The 21,917-nt window shown below is 44.8% G+C and overlaps 1 protein-coding gene across 1 annotated transcript in view; it reads right to left on the bottom strand.

Annotated features, from left to right (window-relative positions):
* Positions 1–21,283: 21,283 nt before the first annotated feature.
* The window catches only part of LOC140408496 (protein regulator of cytokinesis 1), a 60,634-nt gene continuing 60,000 nt past the window's right edge, over positions 21,284–21,917 (bottom strand). Inside the window, exon 14 of the mRNA XM_072495760.1 lies at positions 21,284–21,811. Coding sequence (XP_072351861.1) covers positions 21,746–21,811 — 66 coding nt within the window. The 3' untranslated portion in view covers positions 21,284–21,745. The remainder of the gene's footprint in view (positions 21,812–21,917) is intronic.

Below are 21,917 nucleotides of genomic sequence, written 5' to 3'. Positions count from 1 at the left end.
TCCTCCTCGTCTGAGCAGATCCTGTGTATACGGAGCGCTTGTCCATAGGGGATGGCTTCTTTAATGTGTTTAGGGTGGAAGCTGGAGAAGTGGAGCATCATGAGGTTATCCGTGGGTTTGCGGTAAAGCGAAGTGCTGAGGTGACCGTCCTTGATGGAGACGAGTGTGTCCAAGAATGCAACTGATTTTGGAGAGTAGTCCATTGTGAGTCTGATGGTTGGATGGAACTTATTAATGTCATCGTGTAGTCGTTTCAGTGATTCTTCGCCGTGGGTCAAAAGGAAAAAAAATGTCATCGATGTATCTGGTGTATAACATCGGTTGAAGGTCCTGTGCGGTGAGTAGGTCCTGTTCAAACTTGTGCATGAAGATGTTGGCGTATTGGGGTGCGAATTTGGTCCCCATGGCTGTTCCGTGCGTCTGGATGAAGAACTTGTTGTCGAAGGTGAAGACGTTGTGATCCAGAATGAAGCGGATGAGTTGCAGAATTGTGCCTGGAGATTGGCAGTTGTCGGTGTTGAGTCCTGAGGCTGTTGCAGCAATGCCGTCATCATGGGGGATGCTGATGTAGAGTGCCGAGACGTCCATTGTGACGAGGAATGTTCCTGGTTCAACTGGTCCATGGGTGCTGAGTTTCTGTAGGAAGTCCATCGTGTCGCGACAGAAGCTGGATGTACCTTGTACGATGGGTTTCAAGACCAACCGCAACATCATCATCAAACCAGCAGACAAAGGGGGGGCCACTGTCGTACTGAACAGAACGGACTACTGCAAAGAAGTATACCGACAACTGAACAACCAAGAACACTACAGACAGTTACCCGCAGATCCGACCAAGGAACACATCCGCCAACTTAACAGACTGATCAAGACCTTGGATCCAGACCTTCAGAGCACCCTACGTGCTCTCATCCCACGTACTCCCCGCATTGGAGATCTCTACTGCCTCCCAAAAATACATAAGGCCAACACACCAGGCCGCCCTATCGTTTCAGGCAATGGGACCCTGTGTGAGAACCTCTCTGGCTACATCGAGGGCATCTTGAAACCCATCGTACAAGGTACACCCAGCTTTTGTCGCGACACGACGGACTTCCTACAGAAACTCAGCACCCATGGACCAGTTGAACCAGGAACATTCCTCGTCACAATGGACGTCTCGGCACTCTACACCAGCATCCCCCATGACTACGGCATTGCTGCAACAGCCTCAGTACTCAACACCGACAACTGCCAATCTCCAGACGCAATTCTGCAACTCATCCGCTTCATTCTGGATCACAACGTCTTCACCTTCGACAACAAGTTCTTCATCCAGACGCACGGAACAGCCACGGGGACCAAATTCGCACCCCAATACGCCAACATCTTCATGCACAAGTTTGAACAGGACCTACTCACTGCACAGGACCTTCAACCGATGTTATACACCAGATACATCGATGACATTTTTTTCCTTTGGACCCACGGCGAAGAATCACTGAAACGACTACACGATGACATTAATAAGTTCCATCCAACCATCAGACTCACCATGGACTACTCTCCAAAATCAGTTGCATTCTTGGACACACTCGTCTCCATCAAGGATGGTCACCTCAGCACTTCGCTTTACCGCAAACCCACGGATAACCTCATGATGCTCCACTTCTCCAGCTTCCACCCTAAACACATTAAAGAAGCCATCCCCTATGGACAAGCGCTCCGTATACACAGGATCTGCTCCGACGAGGAGGAGCGTAACAGACATCTACAGACGTTGAAAGATGCCCTCGTACGAACGGGATATGGCACTCGACTCATCGATCGACAGTTCCAACGCGCCACAGCGAAAAACCGGACCGACCTCCTCAGAAGACAAACATGGGACACAACCGACAGAATACCCTTCGTCGTCCAGTACTTCCCCGGAGCGGAGAAACTACGTCATCTTCATCACAGCCTTCAACACGTCATTGATGACGATGAACATCTTGCCAAGGTCATCCCCACACCCCCACTACTTGCCTTCAAACAACCGCGCAACCTCAAACGAACCATTGTGTGCAGCAAACTACCCAGTCTTCAGAACAGTGACCATGACACCACACAACCCTGTCATGGCAATCTGCAAGACGTGCCAGATCATCGACATGGATACCACTATTACACGTGAGAACACCACCCACCAGGTACGCGGTACATACTCGTGCGACTCGGCCAACGTTGTCTACCTCATACGCTGCAGGAAAGGATGTCCCGAAGCGTGGTACATTGGTGAGACCATGCAGACGCTGCGACAACGAATGAACGGACATCGCGCAACAATCACCAGGCAGGAATGTTCCCTTCCAGTCGGGGAACACTTCAGCAGTCAAGGGCATTCAGCCTCTGATCTCCGGGTAAGCGTTCTCCAAGGCAGCCTTCAGGACCCGCGACAACGCAGAATCGCCGAGCAGAAACTTATAGCCAAGTTCTGCACACATGAGTGTGGCCTCAACTGGGACCTGGGATTCATGTCACATTACATTCATCCCCCACCATCTGGCCTGCGAAATCCTACCAACTGTCCTGGCTTGAGACAATTCACACCTCTTTAACCTGGGGTTACCCCATCTCTGGATCTGTAAAGATTTAATCACCTGCTAATGCTCGCATTCCTAGCATTGTTTGGCATCTTTGAATTTGTCTATATATGTGTTTCTGGAACAGACCTCTGCATTCACCTGAGGAAGGAGCAGTGCTCCGAAAGCTAGTGACATCGAAACAAACCTGTTGGACTTTAACCTGGTGTTGTAAGACTTCGTACTGTATTAATCCAGTGGCAATGCCACCACGCCACCACCTCCCCTGATCCAGTTCAAGGTTGTGCACAAGGCACACCTGACTAGGGCATGTGGGTCCTTGGGGGTGGAGGATAGGTGTGAGCGGTGCTCTGGGGGGCCGGCAAATCACATGCACATGTTTTAGTCTTGCCCCCAAGCCTGTTAGTTTCTGGGTCTCCTTTTTTGAAATTATTTCCGGGATTTTGGGTGTTCAACCGTGCCTGTTGGTGGCCATTTTTGGAGTTTCGGACTCGCCATTGCTGCAGACGGGGACGAGGGCAGATGTCCCTTTGCCTTCGGCTCACTAATAGCCCGGAGGCGAGTTCTGCTTGGGTGGAGGTCCCCGGAGCCACCGAAGGCCTTGGCTTGTTTAGGGGGTCTGACGGAAATTTTGCACCTGGAGAAGATTATGAGGGGGTTAGTGGAAGGGTTCGTCTCAAGGTGGCAGCCCGTCACCTCCTATTTCAGGAAACTGGTTACCGTCAGCTGATGGCAGCGGGAGGGGGGATTGTCCTTTTTTAATCAAAGTAAGGTTCCGGTTTTTTTGTATGGGGGAGGGGAATTGGGGGGACTGGGTAGGTGTGCCTTGGGAATAATATGGGGTTGGGATTTGTTGTATTGTTTTGTAATAATTAAAATTTTGTTTGAATAAAAAATGTTTTTAAAGAAATAAAAGCTGGAATGCATCCAAGAGCCCACAAATTCCTCAGATTGCACTCAAAATCCTTATCTCAACAGCTGTATAAACTGAAAACGTAAAAGCAATCAAGAGTGCTTAAAAATTAAAAATTGATATTATTTTGCTAAGCTACACTTAATACTGTAAATTTTACATTACCATTTATGTCACAGATTTTTCCACATATACAACGTTGATCTTTTCCTTGACAAATTGCCAGTTGGCAAAAATTAACAGCAAGAATCTGGTTTAATGTTCACTTTTATGAGTAAAAGTCTCCCGGTTAGTAAGTTAGACTGCCGGTATTCACATTTCCCCATCCGAGCATGGAGAGGCAACTGTTGAGGTATGGTCCTGCAACTGCCCAAAAGGGGGCGCATGTGAGGAATCAGATTGCTGTTAACTGTTAACAGTTCATTGCTCTCCTTATCATGCGCAAAGCTAATAATTCCAACAGCGGTCCAATGATTTCAAGTAAAACTTTGAAAACTACATTGTTTAATGGGTGGTTAAATCTTCCATTCAAAATACTATCGTGACTCACAGTAATGGCCACAGATACAAATCGTGCTACACCCATATTTTTCTGCTGAACTGTTGGAGGAGGCAAAACCTCCAGTTAGCTGGTGTGAAACCTGACACCTGCTGAATCCCAGCCGCCTTGCTGAAAATCATCAAACTTTCCAGAGACAGGCTCTTAATGTGCTCACCGCGATTGTCCAATAGGAGCAAGACTAAAATAGAATGTAACTGCACAAATGTAACTTTTAAATGATTGATTTTTCTATCCATCTGAAATTCCCAAGATAAGTCATGGAACATAAGTGGCAATTTGTACAAATTATATAGCTTTGGTGCATTCTATTATTGTACTGTAATGCCATTTTTTTAATATTGCAATAACTTTATTTATTCAATACAATCTCATTATGGGTCAGGGTTTAGAGAATCCCAAAGTGTATCTTGGATTACACCTGACTCTCAACTTTTAATAGATTGTGGTATGGGGAGCACACGGCCCACTCTACAGGTGTGGTACAGCAGAAATGGGAAAGTTCTTTTTTTAAAGCAAAACAATGTTTATTCTATGAACTCAAGTTAACCTTTTTAAAGCAAACAGTGAATATCTTAATTAATTCAAATACACCCCCAAAGAATACAACACTAAGTAATCTGTATGCTGTCCTTTTATACCCAAAAGATTTAACAAACCTCCAAACAGAAGCACATCAGAGTTTACATTCAATACTGAAAACATTTATAATTCTGAATTCACCAAATGATCCATAGATAGTCTTTGGATGGCAGAGATTAACATTACATCTCTTTGTTTAAACTTCAGATGCAGCTCACTGAAAAACACACCCACCCAACCTTTTTCTCAAACTGAAACTAAAAAGCAGAAGTAGATCTCAGCTCCACCCACACTCTGACATCACTCCACTAACATGAGCAGTTAACCGTTGAAATGTGGCTGGGGTGTTTTTCATGCCAAATGGCATAACTTTGAATTGGTATATACCATCTGGAGTCACAAAAGCTGAAATCTCCTTCGCCCTTTTAAAGGTACCTGCCAGTAACCTTTAAGTAAATCAAATTTGTAAATAAAAGCTGATTGTCCCACTTTCTCAATGTAATCCTCCAAACGTGTGATAGGATAAGAGTCCGTTCTTGTAACTGCATTAACCTTTCTATAGTCCACACACAACCGTTAGGTACCGTCTGGTTTTGGTACCATCACTATGGGTGAGCTCCATTGGCTGCAACCCACTTCAATTATGCCATCTTTCAGCATACTCTCTCTTTGTTAACCTGTGCCAATTTTAAAGGGTTAAGTCTGAATGGATGTTGTTTGATTGGAACAGCATTTCCCACATCTACATCATGTATAGCCATTTTAGTACTTCCCAATTTATCTCCACAAACCTGCCCACGTGATATCAATAACTCTTTCAGGTCAGTCCGTTTTTCCTCTGGAAGGTAACTCAACAATTTATCCCAATTTTTATGAACATCCTCATTTTCCAATTTAATTTGAGGTATGTCAAATTCACAGTCATCGGGATTTGGTTCATCACTTTGCGCTAGAATCATTAAAACCTCCTCCTTTTTCTCTCCTTCCCTTTCAAAGTACCTTTCAAGCATATTCACATGACACACTCGGTGATTCTTCCTTCTATCTGGTGTTTTTACCACATAATTCACCTCACTTAATTTCCTTTCAATTTGATAAGTTCCTTGCTTTTAAACACTCACCTACCACTGGTAACAACAGTAAAACTTTATCTCCACTGACAAAACTACGAACTTTGGACTTCTTGGCCGCCACCCGTTTCATCACATTTTGTGCAACTTCCAAATGTTGTCTGGCCAATTCACCTGCTCTATTTAATCGTTCCCTAAAATTTGACACGTAATCCAATAATGTAATTTCCGATTTCTCACCCACCAATTTTTCCTTAATCAATTTAAGTGGTCCTCTTACCTCATGACCAAAAATTAGTTCAAAAGGACTAAATTTGGTTGACTCATTAGATGCATCCCTAATTGCAAACAGTACAAATGGAATTCCTTTATCCCAATCCTCTGGATAATCTTGACAATAAGCCCTCAACATTGTCTTTAATAACTGATACCACCTTTCTAACGCTCTCTGCGATTCTGGATGGTACGCAGTTGATTTAAAATGTCTTATTCCTAAGCTATCCATAACTTCTTTGAATAACATTGAGGTAAAATTTGATCCTTGATCCGATTGTATTTCTGTGGGTAGTCCATATCTAGTACAGAATTGAAGTAACTCCTCCATAATCTTTTTAGCTGTAATATTATGTACTGGAATGGCCTCTGGAAACCCATTTGACACATCCATTATCGTCAAAAGATATTGATTCCCACTTTTTGTTTTCGGAAACGGTCCTACGCAATCAATTAGGACCCTTGTAAAAGGTTCCTCAAATGCTGGAATGGGTATTAAGGGCGCTGGTTTTATCACTGCTTGAGGTTTCCCCATCACTTGATATGTGTGACATGATTGACAAAATTTAACTACATCTTTATGTAGTCCAGGCCAATAAAAATGTTTCTGGATTTTAGCTTGAGTTTTTCTTATTCCCAAATGACCTCCCACTGGTACCTCATGTGCAACTCGCAACACCTCCTTTCTATACCCTACCGGCAATACTACTTGACGAACTTCTGCCTACTTTTCATCCGCCTGCATATGTAAAGGTCTCCATTTTCTCATCAAGACATTACTTTTACGGTAATAATACTCTGGTATACACTCAGATTCCCCTTCCGTGTATGCTTTCTGATACATCCGTTTTATTTCTATATCTTTTCGTTGTAAATACACCAATTTTCCTGAACTAAAAATATCGGCCTCATCCTCCACCTGTCCTATTTCTTTTTCAACCATCTGATCAAAAATCGTTTCTGATAATTGCACTTCAACTTCATCTTCACTCTTCGATTTCTCCTCTTGTCTTAACCTGTGACTTTGTGACCTTGTTGCTACACAATCCGGAAAAATCCCAGGATATTTGTCCTTCAACACTTCAGTTGTCTGATTTTCCACTGGCTTATCAACCACAGTAGGCATCACTCCCACCTGCGATTACCCAAGATAAACTGTATTCCTGGACAAGATAGTTTCTCTATTACTCCTACTACCACTTCACCACACTTCACTGGACTTTCCAACCTTACCTTATATAATGGAACGTGACTCCTCTCACCCTGAATTCCACATATTACCACTTTTTCTGGCAACATTCTTCCCAAACTACATAACTCCTCATCTCTTACCATTAAAGATTGACTAGCTCCCGTATCTCTTAAAATTGTGACTTCTTTACCTGCTCCTCCGGATACACATGAGTAAACTTTACCCACACAAGTAAATTCTTTGAAGAGACCTGGCACCTTCTTATCAATCACCTCTTGATCAGGCTGTAAAATCTTTTGCACCTCCTTCGCTTCCCTTGGGCTTTCCTTTACTACTCTAACAAACCCCACTGTCTTATCCTGTGTTACCACATCAGCCTTCCCAGTGCTTTTCTTCAACCACCAACACTGTGACTTTACATGGCCTAGTTTATTACAGTGAAAACATTTGAAACTTTTCATTTCTTTTCCACCCTCCTGGATTTTTGTTTTCGTCTGAGGTACACTCTCCTTATTATCTCCCATCAGATCACCTTTACCTCTACTACTTGAGTATTTCTCATGTCCCCAGTTTCTATCCCTCACAGGCTGAAACTGATGTCGGATACCAAACTTTGATTTATGAACTAATTCAAAATCATCTTCCATTTCTGCTGCTAATCTCGCAGTTTTAACCCTCTGCTCTTCCACATGAGTTCTCACTTCATCAGGAATTGAATTTTTAAACTCCTCCAAAAGTATAATTTCTCTGAGAGCTTCATACATTTGGTCTATTTTCAAAGCCCTTATCCACCTATCAAAATTACTCTGTTTGATCCTTTCAAACTCCATGTATGTTTGACCAGGTTCTTTCCTTAAATTTCTAAACCTTTGTCTGTAGGCTTCAGGCACTAGTTCATATGCACTTAAGATGGATTTTTTCACCTCCCCATACGTCCCAGAAACCTCCTCCGGTAGTGATGCAAACACTTCAGTAGCCCTACCTATCAGCTTTGTTTGAATCAGTAATACCCACATGTCCTGTGGCCATTTCATTTGTTTAGTTACCTTCTCAAATGAAATGAAAAAGGCTTCCACCTCCTTCTCGTCAAACCTTGGCAATGCTTGGACATATTTAAATAGATTCCCACCACGCTTTCTACTTAGACGCTCCTTCTCACTATCCTCATCACTATCATCCAACTCTACGTTTCCCTTTATGCCTGCCAATTTTAACTGACTGTCATGTTTCATGGCCATTTTCTGAAGTTCAAACTCTCTCATTTTATCTTTTTCCCTGATCTGCATCTCCCTTTCTCTTTCTTTTTCCTCTCTATCTCTTTCATATTCAAGCTGCTTTAATTCTTTCTCGTTCCATTTGTTTAAGTTGTAACTGAATTTTTTGCCATTTCCAATGAGTCAAACTGTATCTCAGGCAACTTTAAATGCTTAGCCACCGCCATAATTACCTCACCTTTTCGCATTTTGTCAGGTAATGTTAATTGCAATGTTTTTGCCAAATTAAACAGTCTGCTTTTAGTCTCTGTCTGTAAGGTATTGCATGTGACCTTCTCCACCCCCAAAAACTTCTGAGCCTCTGAAAGAGCCATTGTCCAGAACACACTCCCCACTTTAACTAAACTACCACACCTGAAAAGCAACCACAATATGCTCACCCCTCACTGTCTTTAAGTTCACTACGCCAATCCAATAGATAGACTTTTATCCCCCTCGAGGCCCCAATTGTTATGGGCCAGAGTTTAGAGAACCCCAAAGTGTATCATGGAGTTCACCTGACCCACAACTTTTAATAGCTTGTAGTATGGGGAGCACATGGCCCATTCTACAGGTGTGGTACAGCAGAAAATGGACAAGTATTTTTTAAAGCAAAACTCAAGTTAACCTTTTTAAAACAAACAGTGAGTATCTTAGCAACCATTAATTCAAATATACCCCCCAAAGAATACAACACTAAGTAATTTGTATGCTGTCCTTTTATACCCAAAAGACTTAACAAACCTCCAAACAGAAACACATCAGAGTTTATATTCAATACTGAAAACATTTATAATTCTGAATTCACCAAATGATCCGTAGATAGTCTTTGGATGGCAGAGATCAACATTACATCTCTTTGTTTAAACTCCAGATGCAGCTCACTGAAAAACACAGACACACCCAAGCTTTTTCTCAAACTGAAACTAAAATGCACCCACACTCTGACATCACTCCAGTAACATGAACAGCTCCATTTCTTAAAGGTACATTTCTTAAACACCCATTTCGTAAAGGTACTCTCACCTGACAATCTTAACCTATTTAAATAAAAAGATAACAGTTTGTTGAGTTTTCTGTAATTACAACCTATTTTTGAAAAGTGTTAAAATTAGTTTAAAAACAACTCTTGTTGAACAGGCCTCTGTCCAACCGAAGGATAATCACAATATGCATGTACAGTCCAGATGCTCTTAACTTCTTCCTAGTCCATTACCCAAGAAACCTGCCTGAAATTCAATAAAACATAGGGTGGGATTTTGCACCTGCATTCACCTCGGGCGCAAAATATCATGAGATTCAAAAAACAAGATTGACGTCAGCGAGATTGCCATTTCATATTATCCCCATCCCTCGCCAGTGAGGTAACAAGATTCCCGTCCAGGAAGGTCAGGAACATCATTTCAATGCATTAACATCTCATTACAGCAGTCCCAGTGTAACTTCCCCCACAATTACAATTTCAAGTGGCACAGGGGAGGGGATGTTGAGTGTGGGTCTGGGGGTTTTGCTTGCGGGTTGGGGGGCGCAGTGGTGGGTGGCTCTTTTGGAGGGGGGGGGTCAGGAACCTTGCAATCACAGGAATCTTGGGGAGCTGCGCTGGGTGAGCAGGTGGGTGTCAACGATAGAAGGCTTGTTTGTAGTAGCCACAACATTGAAGGGTGGGGTCTGCCGGTGATGTTATCTGATCCTGTTAAGTTTAATATGGAGGCATGACTGCAATGAGCTGACCCCTGCCTGTCACAGGAGATTTATTTTGTGGCAAATCAAATAACGAGTTGAAATAAATCAAATAAACTGAGGGACAAATTAAAGGAACGAACTTGCCTATTAACATTCCTTAGCCTGGATGCACGGTTATGCCCAGTTACTTAGATGTGATATATGCTGGTGCCACTGATTGCCACTCACACATTAACCGTTTCACTGATACGCTGTCCATTCCATGATTTCCAAAGCTTGCCCTCAGCATATGCTGAGACGGTTTGCAGATTTACTGCAACCAGGGCAAGGGCCAAAATTCTTAGAGTGCACCAGACCGCTCAGCTCCAACATGTTTTTGGAGCAGCATCCTCACAGGGATGCTGAAGGTCTGCTCACAGGGCCCTGTAGTTTACCTATGGGCCTCATGAGTTTGCCCTTAGGGAGACCTGAGTGCTCAAGAGGGGCCCGAGGGTGACGGCTATCTGTCACACCGAGTGAGGAGAGGCCTGTACGGGTTCTTGGCCAGTATGGGAGATTGGAAGGGAATGAAGCTCAGTGAGAAGGTGAGCATCGAGGTCGCTGACCATCAATAGGATGCTCTAGGGACTGGATTAGAAATGGGTCAGGGCATGGTCAGGAATCTTCATTGGTCTCTCATTCTCTTTCTTCCCTTTCAATTATTGCACAGATACAATCATGGAGCCTAAAGAGTTGACGATTATCTACTAGCAGGAGAGACAACACCACTGTCAAACGTGTGGTCGTGTGGAGGCAAGTGCAGAACCCTGAGGAGGAAGGGATGGAAGAACCTGCTCAGCTGCCAAAGGTTGCACCATGGTGTGGTCGCTCGGAGGCAACATCACCAGGCCAAAATATACCAGCACCAGATACCATACCTGGAGATGAGTGAGAAGCACTGCAAGAGGAGACTCTGGATGTCCGGGACACTGTTACTCACCTTTGTCAGGTTTTACAGGAACTGGCACCAATGGATTTGGAGGTCACCCACTACATGTAAACCTGAAGGCCACAGCTGCCCTAAATTTCTATGTCATTAGCTCCTTTCAGGGCTCCACGAATGACCTTTGTGGCATCTTCCAGGCCTCCTGTTGGATTCAACGATTATAGAGGGGGGTCCTTTAAAATATTAGCTAAAATGATTCTTGAAATTATTGAATTTGTAGAAATATGAGTAAGTTATAATTGTTTGAATACTTTCCATGACTATCTCAAATGTTACGAATAATGTACAAGTACTGAAACGATATGAAAGGTACATTCGACAAGATTGAAACAATATCTTAGCTGAGACCAGACATGACGTAACGAGTTTGAATGTGGGACAAAAGTAATGGGACAGTTAATTAATTTGGAGTAATTGATTAATGTCTAATTAACCAATCGCCTGTTAAGTGACTGACACTTTCCTGAACGAATCAAGGGGGTCTCAGCTGAGAATTAGAACCAATGAAACTATATAAGGGGCTAAACCCAGATAAGGGTTCAAGAATGTGATCCCTTAAGAATGTGATCCGTCTAACTGATTAGCAGAGAAATTATAGCCATCGGAGAATAAACATTACTTGTAAAGGCCTTATTGAAATTTCTTTTAATTTTGTAAATCTTTTTTTTTTTTAATGTTTTCTTCTCCTTTTTCACATTTTCTCCCACATTTACATCCATCAACAATAAACAATAATCAGCAAGATATGTCAGTCCCCATAATAACAACGATCCCATCCGCCCACCAACCCCCAAACCTCAACCCGCATGTTTACATAAACAAATGACAAAAAGGAATCAGGGATTACCCGTAGTCACCCTTAATCTTACACAGCTCCCCCCCCCCCCCCCCCCCCCCCCCCACACACCCCACACTCTACCCCAGGTCTCCAGCTCCTCCCGTCCACTGCCTCTTGTAAAACTCCTCCTCCCAACCTCGGTTCCTTCCCCCCAACATTCCACCCGGGCTAGACCACTCGGACCCTGTTCTGCCAGGCTCCGATGGCCGCAGCCCCTCCCCCCACCTCATTCCCGTTCACTGGCCGGCTTAAACCGGCCAGCATGGAGGCCCCCGCCCGGGTCCCTTTCCCACTTGCCCGGCACTAGGAAAGCCAAAAGATTCCCTTTTAGCACACAAACCCCGCATATCCACCTACACCCCAAAGAGCCCTCATTTTGAGTGAAAGTCCCGTCCCTTCCCTTGTCCAAATATATACAACATTGGCTCCTTTAGCCTCTACACTCGCGCGCAGTGATACAAAAAAGAAGAAAATACAGTCATGAGGTTACATCGGCACATGGCCATTCCTCAATTTGTCAGTTCTGCCACAGTCCTTCTGCCTTCGCAAACTCCTCTGCTGCTTCCGCCGTTCCAAAATAAAAGTCCCTGAGCTTGTAAGTCACCCTCAGCTTCGCTGGATATACAATGCCGCACCGCACCTTGCTAATGTACAGTGCCCTCTTCACCCGGTTGAAGGCAGCCTGCCTCCTTGCCAGCTCCACCGTAAAGTCCTGATATATACGTATACCAGCTCCAGCCCACTGCACCACCCGCTTCTGCTTGGCCCAGCTCAGGACCTTCTCCTTCACCCTGTACTTGCGGAAGCACAGAGTCACTGCCCTTGGCGGCTCACTCGCCTTTGGTACAGGCCTCTACGACCAATGAACCCGATCCAGTTCATATCGGGAGGGATCCTCCCCCTCCCCAATAGTTTTGCCAGCATCGCGGCAAAATACTCAGTTGGCTTTGGTCCTTCAACTCCTTCGGGCAGCCCCACAATCCTGAAATTCTGTCGCCTGGATCTGTTTTCCAGGTCTTCCATTTTTCCTCGCAGATCCTTGTTAGTGTCCATCACCTTCCGCATCTCTTTCCCCATCGAGGCAAGTTGATCACCGTGCTGCAATAACATCTCCTCCACTTCCTTCAGCACCTCCCCTTGCTCTCGCACCTCCGCCACTGCGCTCGCCACCTCCGTCCTCACCGGGGAAACCGCCTCCTCCACCAGCACACTCAAAACCTCCCTCATCTCCTTCGTCACCGTCTCTGTGCATTTCGCAATCTGCGCCAACTGCTTTTCAAATTCCGCAGCCATCACCTTAGTTATTTCTTCAGCCATAAGCAGTGCGGCCTTCCCTGGTGCTCCAACCTCCATTTTCCTTGGTGACCCCAACGGACCTTCAGCTGTTTTTTTTTTCGGCCTTTTTTTGCTCATCCTCAACATTTTTCTTTGGGGTTTTTTTCCCTCCTGTGTCTTCACTGTGCCTCCTCCGTGCCTTCTCCCTGCTTCTGCCGCCTCCGTGGACCCTGGGACCGGGCTTAAAGCCCCGAAAATGCCGTTCACGAACGGGAGCCCTCCATTGTGAGGCCGCTCCCGCCCGCCGTCACCGGAAGTCTTAATTTTGTAAATCTGATGTTACTTTTATCTTGACGTTTTTGCTTTCACTTATTGGTGCTTCAAGGACATTTCAAGAGACACAGGAAAATGCATTTTCCAGTTAATTTCACGTGAATGTCCCAAAATGTGTTCTTAAGAATTAAAACTTTGCTTTACATTCATTCAACCAGACTGACTTATCTATGAGCGAGAGATAAGACAAATCTTACTATTCCCTACCATCAACAAATCCCTAAAGCATTCTATCCCCGCCTGCCGCTACCCCCGGAACCTCGCATTCAACCCAACCTGCACAAACCTGAGATTGTCACAAATCGGCGTCGACAGGGACCCACCTTCCAATCCCAAGTGCTGCCGACACTGGTTCCAAACCCTCAGTATTGATACCACCACCGGACCCGTGCAGTATCTAACTGTCAAAAACGGAAGGGATGCCAACAGCAGTGCCCTCAGGCTGTCCCCTTACACGAGGCTGCCTCCATCTGCCCCCAAACCGACCACTCCTCCACCGCCCATTTCCGAGCTATTGTAATATTTGCTTCCCAGTAGTAATTCAACAAGCTCGGCAATGCTACCTGACCCCCCCCCCCCCCTCGCTCCCTCTCCAAGAACACCCTCCTCACCTGCAGAACCTTCCCCACCCACACAAACCTCAAAACCATCCCATTAACCTTCCTAAAAAAGGACTTGGAAACAAACATCGGGAGGTTCTGGAATACAAACAAAAACTTCGATAGCACCGTCATCTTCACCTTCTAAACCCGACCCACCAAAGACAATTGTGGTGATATATGTAGATGCATATCTGTATATAACTGTATAAATGTGTAAAGTTGTTTATCAATGTATGTAATCACAGGTATGACCTCCTGCCAGTGGGTGGCGTCACACATGCACCATATGATTTACGGGACTGAGCAGTTGGTGGTAGGATTGATAGTAGGACACTTGCACTTGGAGTAGCTCCCTAGGAACTACAGTAACTTTGTTTGTAAACAGATCTGTTAGTTATCTTCCCACGCGTCTACCAATAAATCATCGTTCTGGTTCAACACATTTATGTTCTGTATGTGTCTTCATCATTGGGGGAAAAAGGGAACACAACTGTCATGATATGTATATTGACTGAGATGTAAAGAGTTAACAAGTTAATGATAATGCTTCTTACCACTAGAGGAAACCACAGAACAATCATATATATGTCATGAGGGGCAGCACGGTGGTGCAGTGGGTTAGCCCTGCAGCCTCACGGTGACAAAATACAAATTTCTTTACCCGTCAGTCTGGCCTCAATAAAAGTCGAGATGGATTTGCAGGTACAGCATTAGTTATTTTATTTGGCTTGCAAGCCTGATTCATTTCACAGAGGTATAAGACACATCCAGTCTCCTACACCCCGGAAAGCGAATGAACAAAGATACAAAGGGATTTCTGCAAATCAATTCAAATGGTATCAAGTTTCACATACACGATTCCCATAGGTCATCCTACACCCCTCCTGACCTGGTCATACATTCTGATTGGCTCACTTCCAATCCCTTCCTTTGGCCCCTATTACCCAGCATCCTTTTCTCCTCCTTTGGTGGACACACCTCCTCCTTGCTTTGCCATGCGGTCTGAAATCCTTTGTCTGTGAACTCACCAGAATGAGACTGGCCTATCTCTACATTACAGTAACTAATATCTCTAAAGTAACTATTTTATATCACATTCGTCAACGGCACCGAGGTTCCTGGTTCGATCCTGGCTCTGGGTCACTGTCCGTGTGGAGTTTGCACATTCACCCCGTGTTTGCGTGGGTTTCGCCCCCACAACCCAAAGATGTACAGGCTAGGTGGATTGGCCACGCTAAATTGCCCGTTAATTGGAATTAATGAATTGCGTACTCTAAATTTATTTATTTTTAAAATATATATATGTGTCATGTGACTTTGGGGATTCTGGGAGTTAGAAGGCAGTAGAAGATGGTGAAGCATAGGAGCAGTTGTGTACTTGAGAGTTCTGTAGTTAGAGATAGCATAATTTAATATAGAAACCTACTTTCGGAATGTGAAAGAATCTTAGGTAGTCATGGAAATAAAATTGTTTTGTTTGTTAACAAAGCTTTGTGTTCTTTATTCAACACTACGCATTCAAGCCATCCAGGTAAATCAAAATAGAGAACACTACATGGCACCAGGACTGGTTCCTAGAATAAAATAGTCAGGTTTCGGGAGAAAGAATCTCTGTTCGAAGAAAAAACTTGCGAAAAAAAAATCTCAACCAGTGGCAACAGACTCCAGCGGCAACAACCAGCAGCATTGCAAAAAGAAATACCCAACCAAAGTTTCATGGAGGGTCTGCAAACTCCAAAGTCATTCAGGACATCAGGTAATGTGGATTTGTACTGGAAAATCTTCAAACATGAGTCTGAACTGTACCTCTCAGCCTTAAACCTCCAAGTAGTCAGTGAGAAGTGAAAGATTACACTGTTACACTCATTTTGGCTGGACTGCAGGCAATAGAATTATATAACTCATTCCACTTTGAGAATGAAGTTGCAAAAAATAAGTTTGAAGTCATTGAAAAATTTGATAGCTATTGTGAGCTTAAAAGAAATGAAAAGCTGAGTGACGACTGCAAAAGCAAAAAACAGTAAGGCTGAAAGATTCTATTAAAATGTCCCGTGTGAGTAAAGCAAATAAAAATAGATGTTGCGGAATGTTGAATCGGGAATGTAAAGTGAAAGTTCTTGACTCCGCTGAAGTTGTGGCGGAGCTGGAAATTCAGCGCGCTTGAAAAGAATGCGTTTGCGCGAGCTTCGGAAGAGGGACATTTCGCACATGCGCAGTGGAAGAAAAGACCTAATCCGGAAGATGACCGTTCTGCGCATGTGCACACGGATGCGCATGCGCACTTGAAACAAGAGCACAATCCGGATCGATTTGCGCATGCGCAATGGAAGTTTGTGCATGGCGTCACGAGCATGATGACGTGTACGCGTTGTGACCATGCCCACTTAAAGTAAAAATGCCCGGCAATCGGAAAACGATGTTTAAACTGCAGAAGACTGAATCATTTTGCCTTGCAATGCAGAACAGGGTTGAGCTTTAAACGAACAGCAGAACAAGACGTTTGCAGCATCAAACAACCATTTTCAGCATGAAACAAGAAGAACATTTTCACAAATCTAAAAATAAAGAGTATAAACTCAACATCACAGAAGATGAAATAGATTTGGAAGAAATATTCTATATGGATATAATTGAAAGTGTAGACAAAGGTACTCAGGAAATTTCAGAAGCTGAAAAAACTAACCCAATCACAATTGTTCCAAATCTCGATGAATGGACAATTCCAATGATATTGAATGTGGGCAGCACGGCAGAGTGGTTAACACTGTTGCTTCACAGCTACAGGGTCCCAGATTCGATTTTCGGCTTGGGTCACTGTCTGTGCGGAGTCTGCATGTTCTCCCTGTATCTGTGGGTTTCCTCCGGTTGCTCCGGTTTCCTCCCACAATCCAAACATGTGCAGGTTAGGTAGATTGGCTATGCTAAATTGTCCTTAGTTTCCAAAAAGATTAGGTGGGGTTACTGGGTTACAGAGATAGGGTGTGATGTGTTGGGTACTCTGCTACACAGACGAACCAACACGGTTGCGAATGGTACAACTCAGTTTTATTGCTAACATTTATTTACAGTGGTAAACTGGTTACTGAGGTTCGATCATAACCCTAGAATCTGTGTACCTATTCCTAATACTATCTTGTAGTGGCACTCGGCACATGGTGGATGTCTGAGTGGCTTGCTATGAGCTCTGTGCCCTGAGCTGTCTCCTGCTGGAATCCTCAGGAAGTGTCGTGTTCCGTTTTGTACTGTGTATGCTCTTGCCTGTGATTGGCAAGAGCTGTGGTGTTGTGTGTGTGTTGATTGGTCCGTTGATCTGTCCATCAGTATGTATGCGCTATGATGTTTACCTGAATATCATGACATCCCCCCTTTTGTACAAGAACATGTGCCTATGTGGTTATAAATAGAGATGTGTACTGAGTGCAGCTGAATGTGTGTGTGTGCAATATCTACAGCATGTACATGGGGCCAAACTATATACAAGGGCCGATGTCGGGTGCGACATAACAACGAGGTTGTACCATGAACAAAGAATGGGGAAATGTTGAACGACAAAAACAAACTCCTGTAACGACAAGGAAGAACAGAAACATATTAACAAAGTGGTATTATGAGTTCAATGTACAAACAGGCTCATAAGTCCAGTCGAGTAGGTGGGCGATGAATTTGGGTTGACCGTTAGGGTGGCACACCATTCATCACCCGGATTGACAGTGTTCACTTGCAACGGCTGGTGGGTCCTGGCTGGAGACATCCAGTTCCCATCAATGACCGCAACACGGAAGGCGTCCCGGTCATCTGTGTCACTGCTCTGGATATCGTCTGGGCACGACTCGTAGTAAGGAGGCTGAATGGTCCGCACGTCCCTGCGAGGTTGTCGGAATTGGGGAACATTGGCAGGTTGAGCTGCTCGACAGCAGGCAGCGTAGTGGCCCATCTTGCCACAGCGGAGGCATTGTCGGTTTCTTGCCGGACATTGCTTCTTTAAATGTGCGGCTCTGCAGTTGCCGCACGCCGTGACGTCATGGCGTTCGTTGCGCCACCGCGCATGCGCAGTTCGGTCTTGCGTCAAGCGCGCCTGTGCATCACGTCCCTCTGTGTCGACATCGTTTTTGGCACGCACAAACGCGGGAGGCCTCGAAAAGTGTGCGAAATGGGCGCCCTCGTCCAGGCCGCGGGCCGGGAGGCACTCGATCGGTTGGACCCGTTCGGCCTTGTAGGACGCCTGCCTCGCTGATCCGGCCGCGTAGGACCCCTGCCGCGCCGATTCGGCCGCCTGAAATTGGGAGTAGCGGCTAGTCGCGTTTTCATGCAGGACACAGGCTTCGATTGCGGAGGCTAGGGTGAAGCCTTTTATTTTTAAGAGCTGCTGACGTAGGGTGCCCGAGGTGACCCCAAAAATGATCTGGTCCCGAATCATGGAATCGGAGGTGGTGTCGTAACCGCAGGACTGCGCGAGAATACGGAGATGCGTAAGGAAGAATTGAAAGGGCTCATCCTTACCCTGCAGGTGCTGCTGGAAGAGATACCTCTTGAAACTCTTGTTGACCTCGACGTTGAAGTTCGAGTTTGAGAAGGACTGTCTTATACTTGGTCTTGTCCTCACCTTCCGCGAACACCAGGGAGTTGTAGACATGGATGGCGTGTTGACCTGCCGTGGAGAGGAGGATGCCAATCTTTCTGGTGTCCGAAGCGCTCTCCTTTTCGTTGGCTTCCAGGAAGAGCTGGAAGCGCTGTTTGAACAGCTTCCAATTAACGCCGAGGTTTCCAGCGACTTGCTGCGGTGTGCTGACGGTGTCCATGGCGCAGGATGGCAGATTCCGGAGGATCCGTAGGTAGGTCCCACAGTTACTCCTGGTACTATGATGTGTTGGGTACTCTACTACACAGACGAACCAACACGGTTGCGAATGGTACAATATCAGTTTTATTGCTAACATTTATTTACAGTGGTAAACTGGTTACTGAGGTTCGATCATAACCCTAGAATCTGTGTACCTATTCCTAATACTTTTTGTAGTGGCACTCAGCACATGGTGGATGTCGGAGTGGCTTGCTATGAGCTCTGTGCCCTGAGCTGTCTCCTGCTGGAATGCTCAGGAAGTGTCGTGTTCCGTTTTGTACTGTGTATGCTCTTGCCTGTGATGTTGTGTGTGCGTTGATTGGTCCGTTGATCTGTCCATCGGTATGTATGTGCTATGATGCTTACCTGAATATCATGACAGGGTGGAGGTGGGGGCTTAAGTAGGGTAGGTGCAGACTTGATGGGCCGAATGGCCTCCTTCTGCACAGTAAATTCTAGAAATGCCACATTTATCAAATGCAAGCTTGTCACTGGAACAACTGACAATTTCCTTAGGCTCTCCGATTTGAACCACCTGAGATTTCAACCGACAGTTTTTGATCAACAGAAATGGCTGATCGCCTACAGTGGGAAGCAATTAAAACGCTATGCATGTGTAACCTGGAAGCATGAGTGCACAATCGAAGTCACATCGTGCAATTTGTCATTGTGGACACAGAGCGAAAGGCCATATTTGGAGCGGAGGCGTGCGAAGCCCTGAACCTCGTTAAGCGACTGTAGGTTCCAGACAACATGAAGACAGATCATCATTGTAACTGGCCACGAGGTTAGATGCCGCAGTCATCCAATGAGGACAGTGGTGAAACAGAGGAGGGTCTATCTAGTTTATTTGCTGAGCCAGAAGAGGAAGATTGTGAAGGTCTATCCACTGTATTTGCCAGTAATGACAACAGTGAAAAAACAGATTATGAACAACAAAAAGACTGGTCGGCGCAGGTTTGGCAGGCCGAAGGGCCTGTTCCTGTGCTGTATTTGTTCTTTGACGATGACGGTCTATCCATTTTATTTGCAACTAGTGACAAGGTGATCACAAGTAGCATACAAGCTGTGCAGGACAACGGTGAGACTGACAGATCTCAGCTGGACTGTACAAAGGCTGACAACGAGAGTGCAACAGTGAACAGATTTAGCAGCCTTCTAATGTTGGTCATTAGCTGCCTCCCTTTCACCTTTTAAACTCTCCCTCCATCTGCACAGGCTCAACTTAAGCCGGCCAGTGGAGCAGATGGAGGGAGAGTTTAAAAGGTGAAAGGGAGGCAGCTAATGACCAACATTAGAAGGCTGCTAAACATGATTATGACGCCCCCCACAAGAAGGGAGGTGGAGGTCGCCATGGATGCAGAGAAGGCCTTTGATCGGGTGGAGTGGAGTATCCGTGGGAGGTCCTGGAGTGGTTTGGATAGGGTTTTGTAGACTGGGTCCAGTTGCTGTACCACGCTCCGGTGGTGGGTGTGCGAATGAACCAAGTGAGCTCTGATTATTTTAAGCTGCACCGGAGGACAAGGCAGGGATCTCCACTCTTCCCACTGCTGTTTGCCTTGGCTATAGAACCATTGACGATGGCGCTGAATGTCAAAGGACTGGCAGGGGATAGTGCAGGGGATGGGAGCGCAGGGTCTGGTTATATGTGGATGACTTACTTTTGTATATTCCCAACACTCTTCCGGGGTGGGGGGGGGGTGCGGAATTGGAGACCCTAGTGGAACCTGGCCAGTTTTCAGGGTGCACATTAAATATGGACGTGGTGGGAGAGTTTTTGGTATTTGGGAATCCAGATGGCGCAGTATTAGGAGCAGTTACACAAGTTAATTTGGCTCGGTTAGTGGAGCAGATGAAGGAGGACTTTTCGAAGGTGGAATATGCACCCATTGTCAGTGGGATAGGCGTCAGTGGTGGGGAGGGTGCAGACGGTAAAGATGACAGTTCTCCCAAGGTTTCGGTTTGTATTTCAGTGCCTGCCTATATTCACCCCAGTGGCTTTTTTAACAAAAATGTTGGACACTGTGATCTCTGGGTTCGTATGGGCGGGTAAAACCCCATGGGTAAAGATTTTCACACAATAGTCTTTAGATATGCATTGGCCATGAGTTTTTTTTCCAAAGTATTTTATTGTATACAAGCAGTTTCTAAATTCAAAACAGTTATTCAATTTAAGACATTTCCAAGATGTTGAAAAATGACAAACTCAGTTGCTTCTAAAACACTAATTAGGAACAAGTCATTGTATATATAGCAATGATTTACAAACTGCACAGTTGGGCTGGTAATTCAAGCCAACAGTCTACACCTGAGATATCATGCAGGTAGCAGTTTTGTTACATGGATAACTGGCTCACTGCCAGTAAAAACACCCAAAATCCAACTCTTTATTTAAAAAAAAAAAAAAATCTCAACAACAAGTTTCCTTTTTGGTCCAATTTACACACATAAATATAAACACTTTAGCAAGCACTTGGATGATAAAGACATAATTCAGTTAGATTCTGCAACATTTTAGACATAATTCAGAACTGAAATTTGAAGATATTGTTGAGACTTGAGGGACAGATGTAAGAAGATGACAAATTAAAGTTCAACATATAAAAAAGATACACAAGAAAAAAAAAGCAAAAGTTGACAAACCACACAGAATGAAATTCTGCAAAGTCCTCAGATCTTCATTGTGTACTTATTCTGTTCAATTACAATCACCAATCGTTAAAGTACCATGCAGAGCAAGTTTCCTGAACTCTTATGACATGAAGATGTGGATAGACGACTTCCTAAGGATTTTCGAGAGTTGTAGAATTGAGCTGTGCACTGACATTGGATTTTCTGGTAAAGTCACGCTGAGATAAAAAAAAAGAGGGGAAAGTTTTACGTCTATACAATCCTGAACAGAGCATTATAACTTTCAGATTACAGGAATGCCTTTGTACAAATGGATTAAAGACA

The sequence above is a fragment of the Scyliorhinus torazame genome, chromosome 3, assembly GCF_047496885.1.
Source record: "Scyliorhinus torazame isolate Kashiwa2021f chromosome 3, sScyTor2.1, whole genome shotgun sequence".
Classification (NCBI taxonomy): Eukaryota; Metazoa; Chordata; class Chondrichthyes; order Carcharhiniformes; family Scyliorhinidae; genus Scyliorhinus; species Scyliorhinus torazame.
The sequence above is the reverse complement of the archived record's forward strand: the minus strand, read 5'-3'. Positions and strand labels throughout refer to the sequence as shown.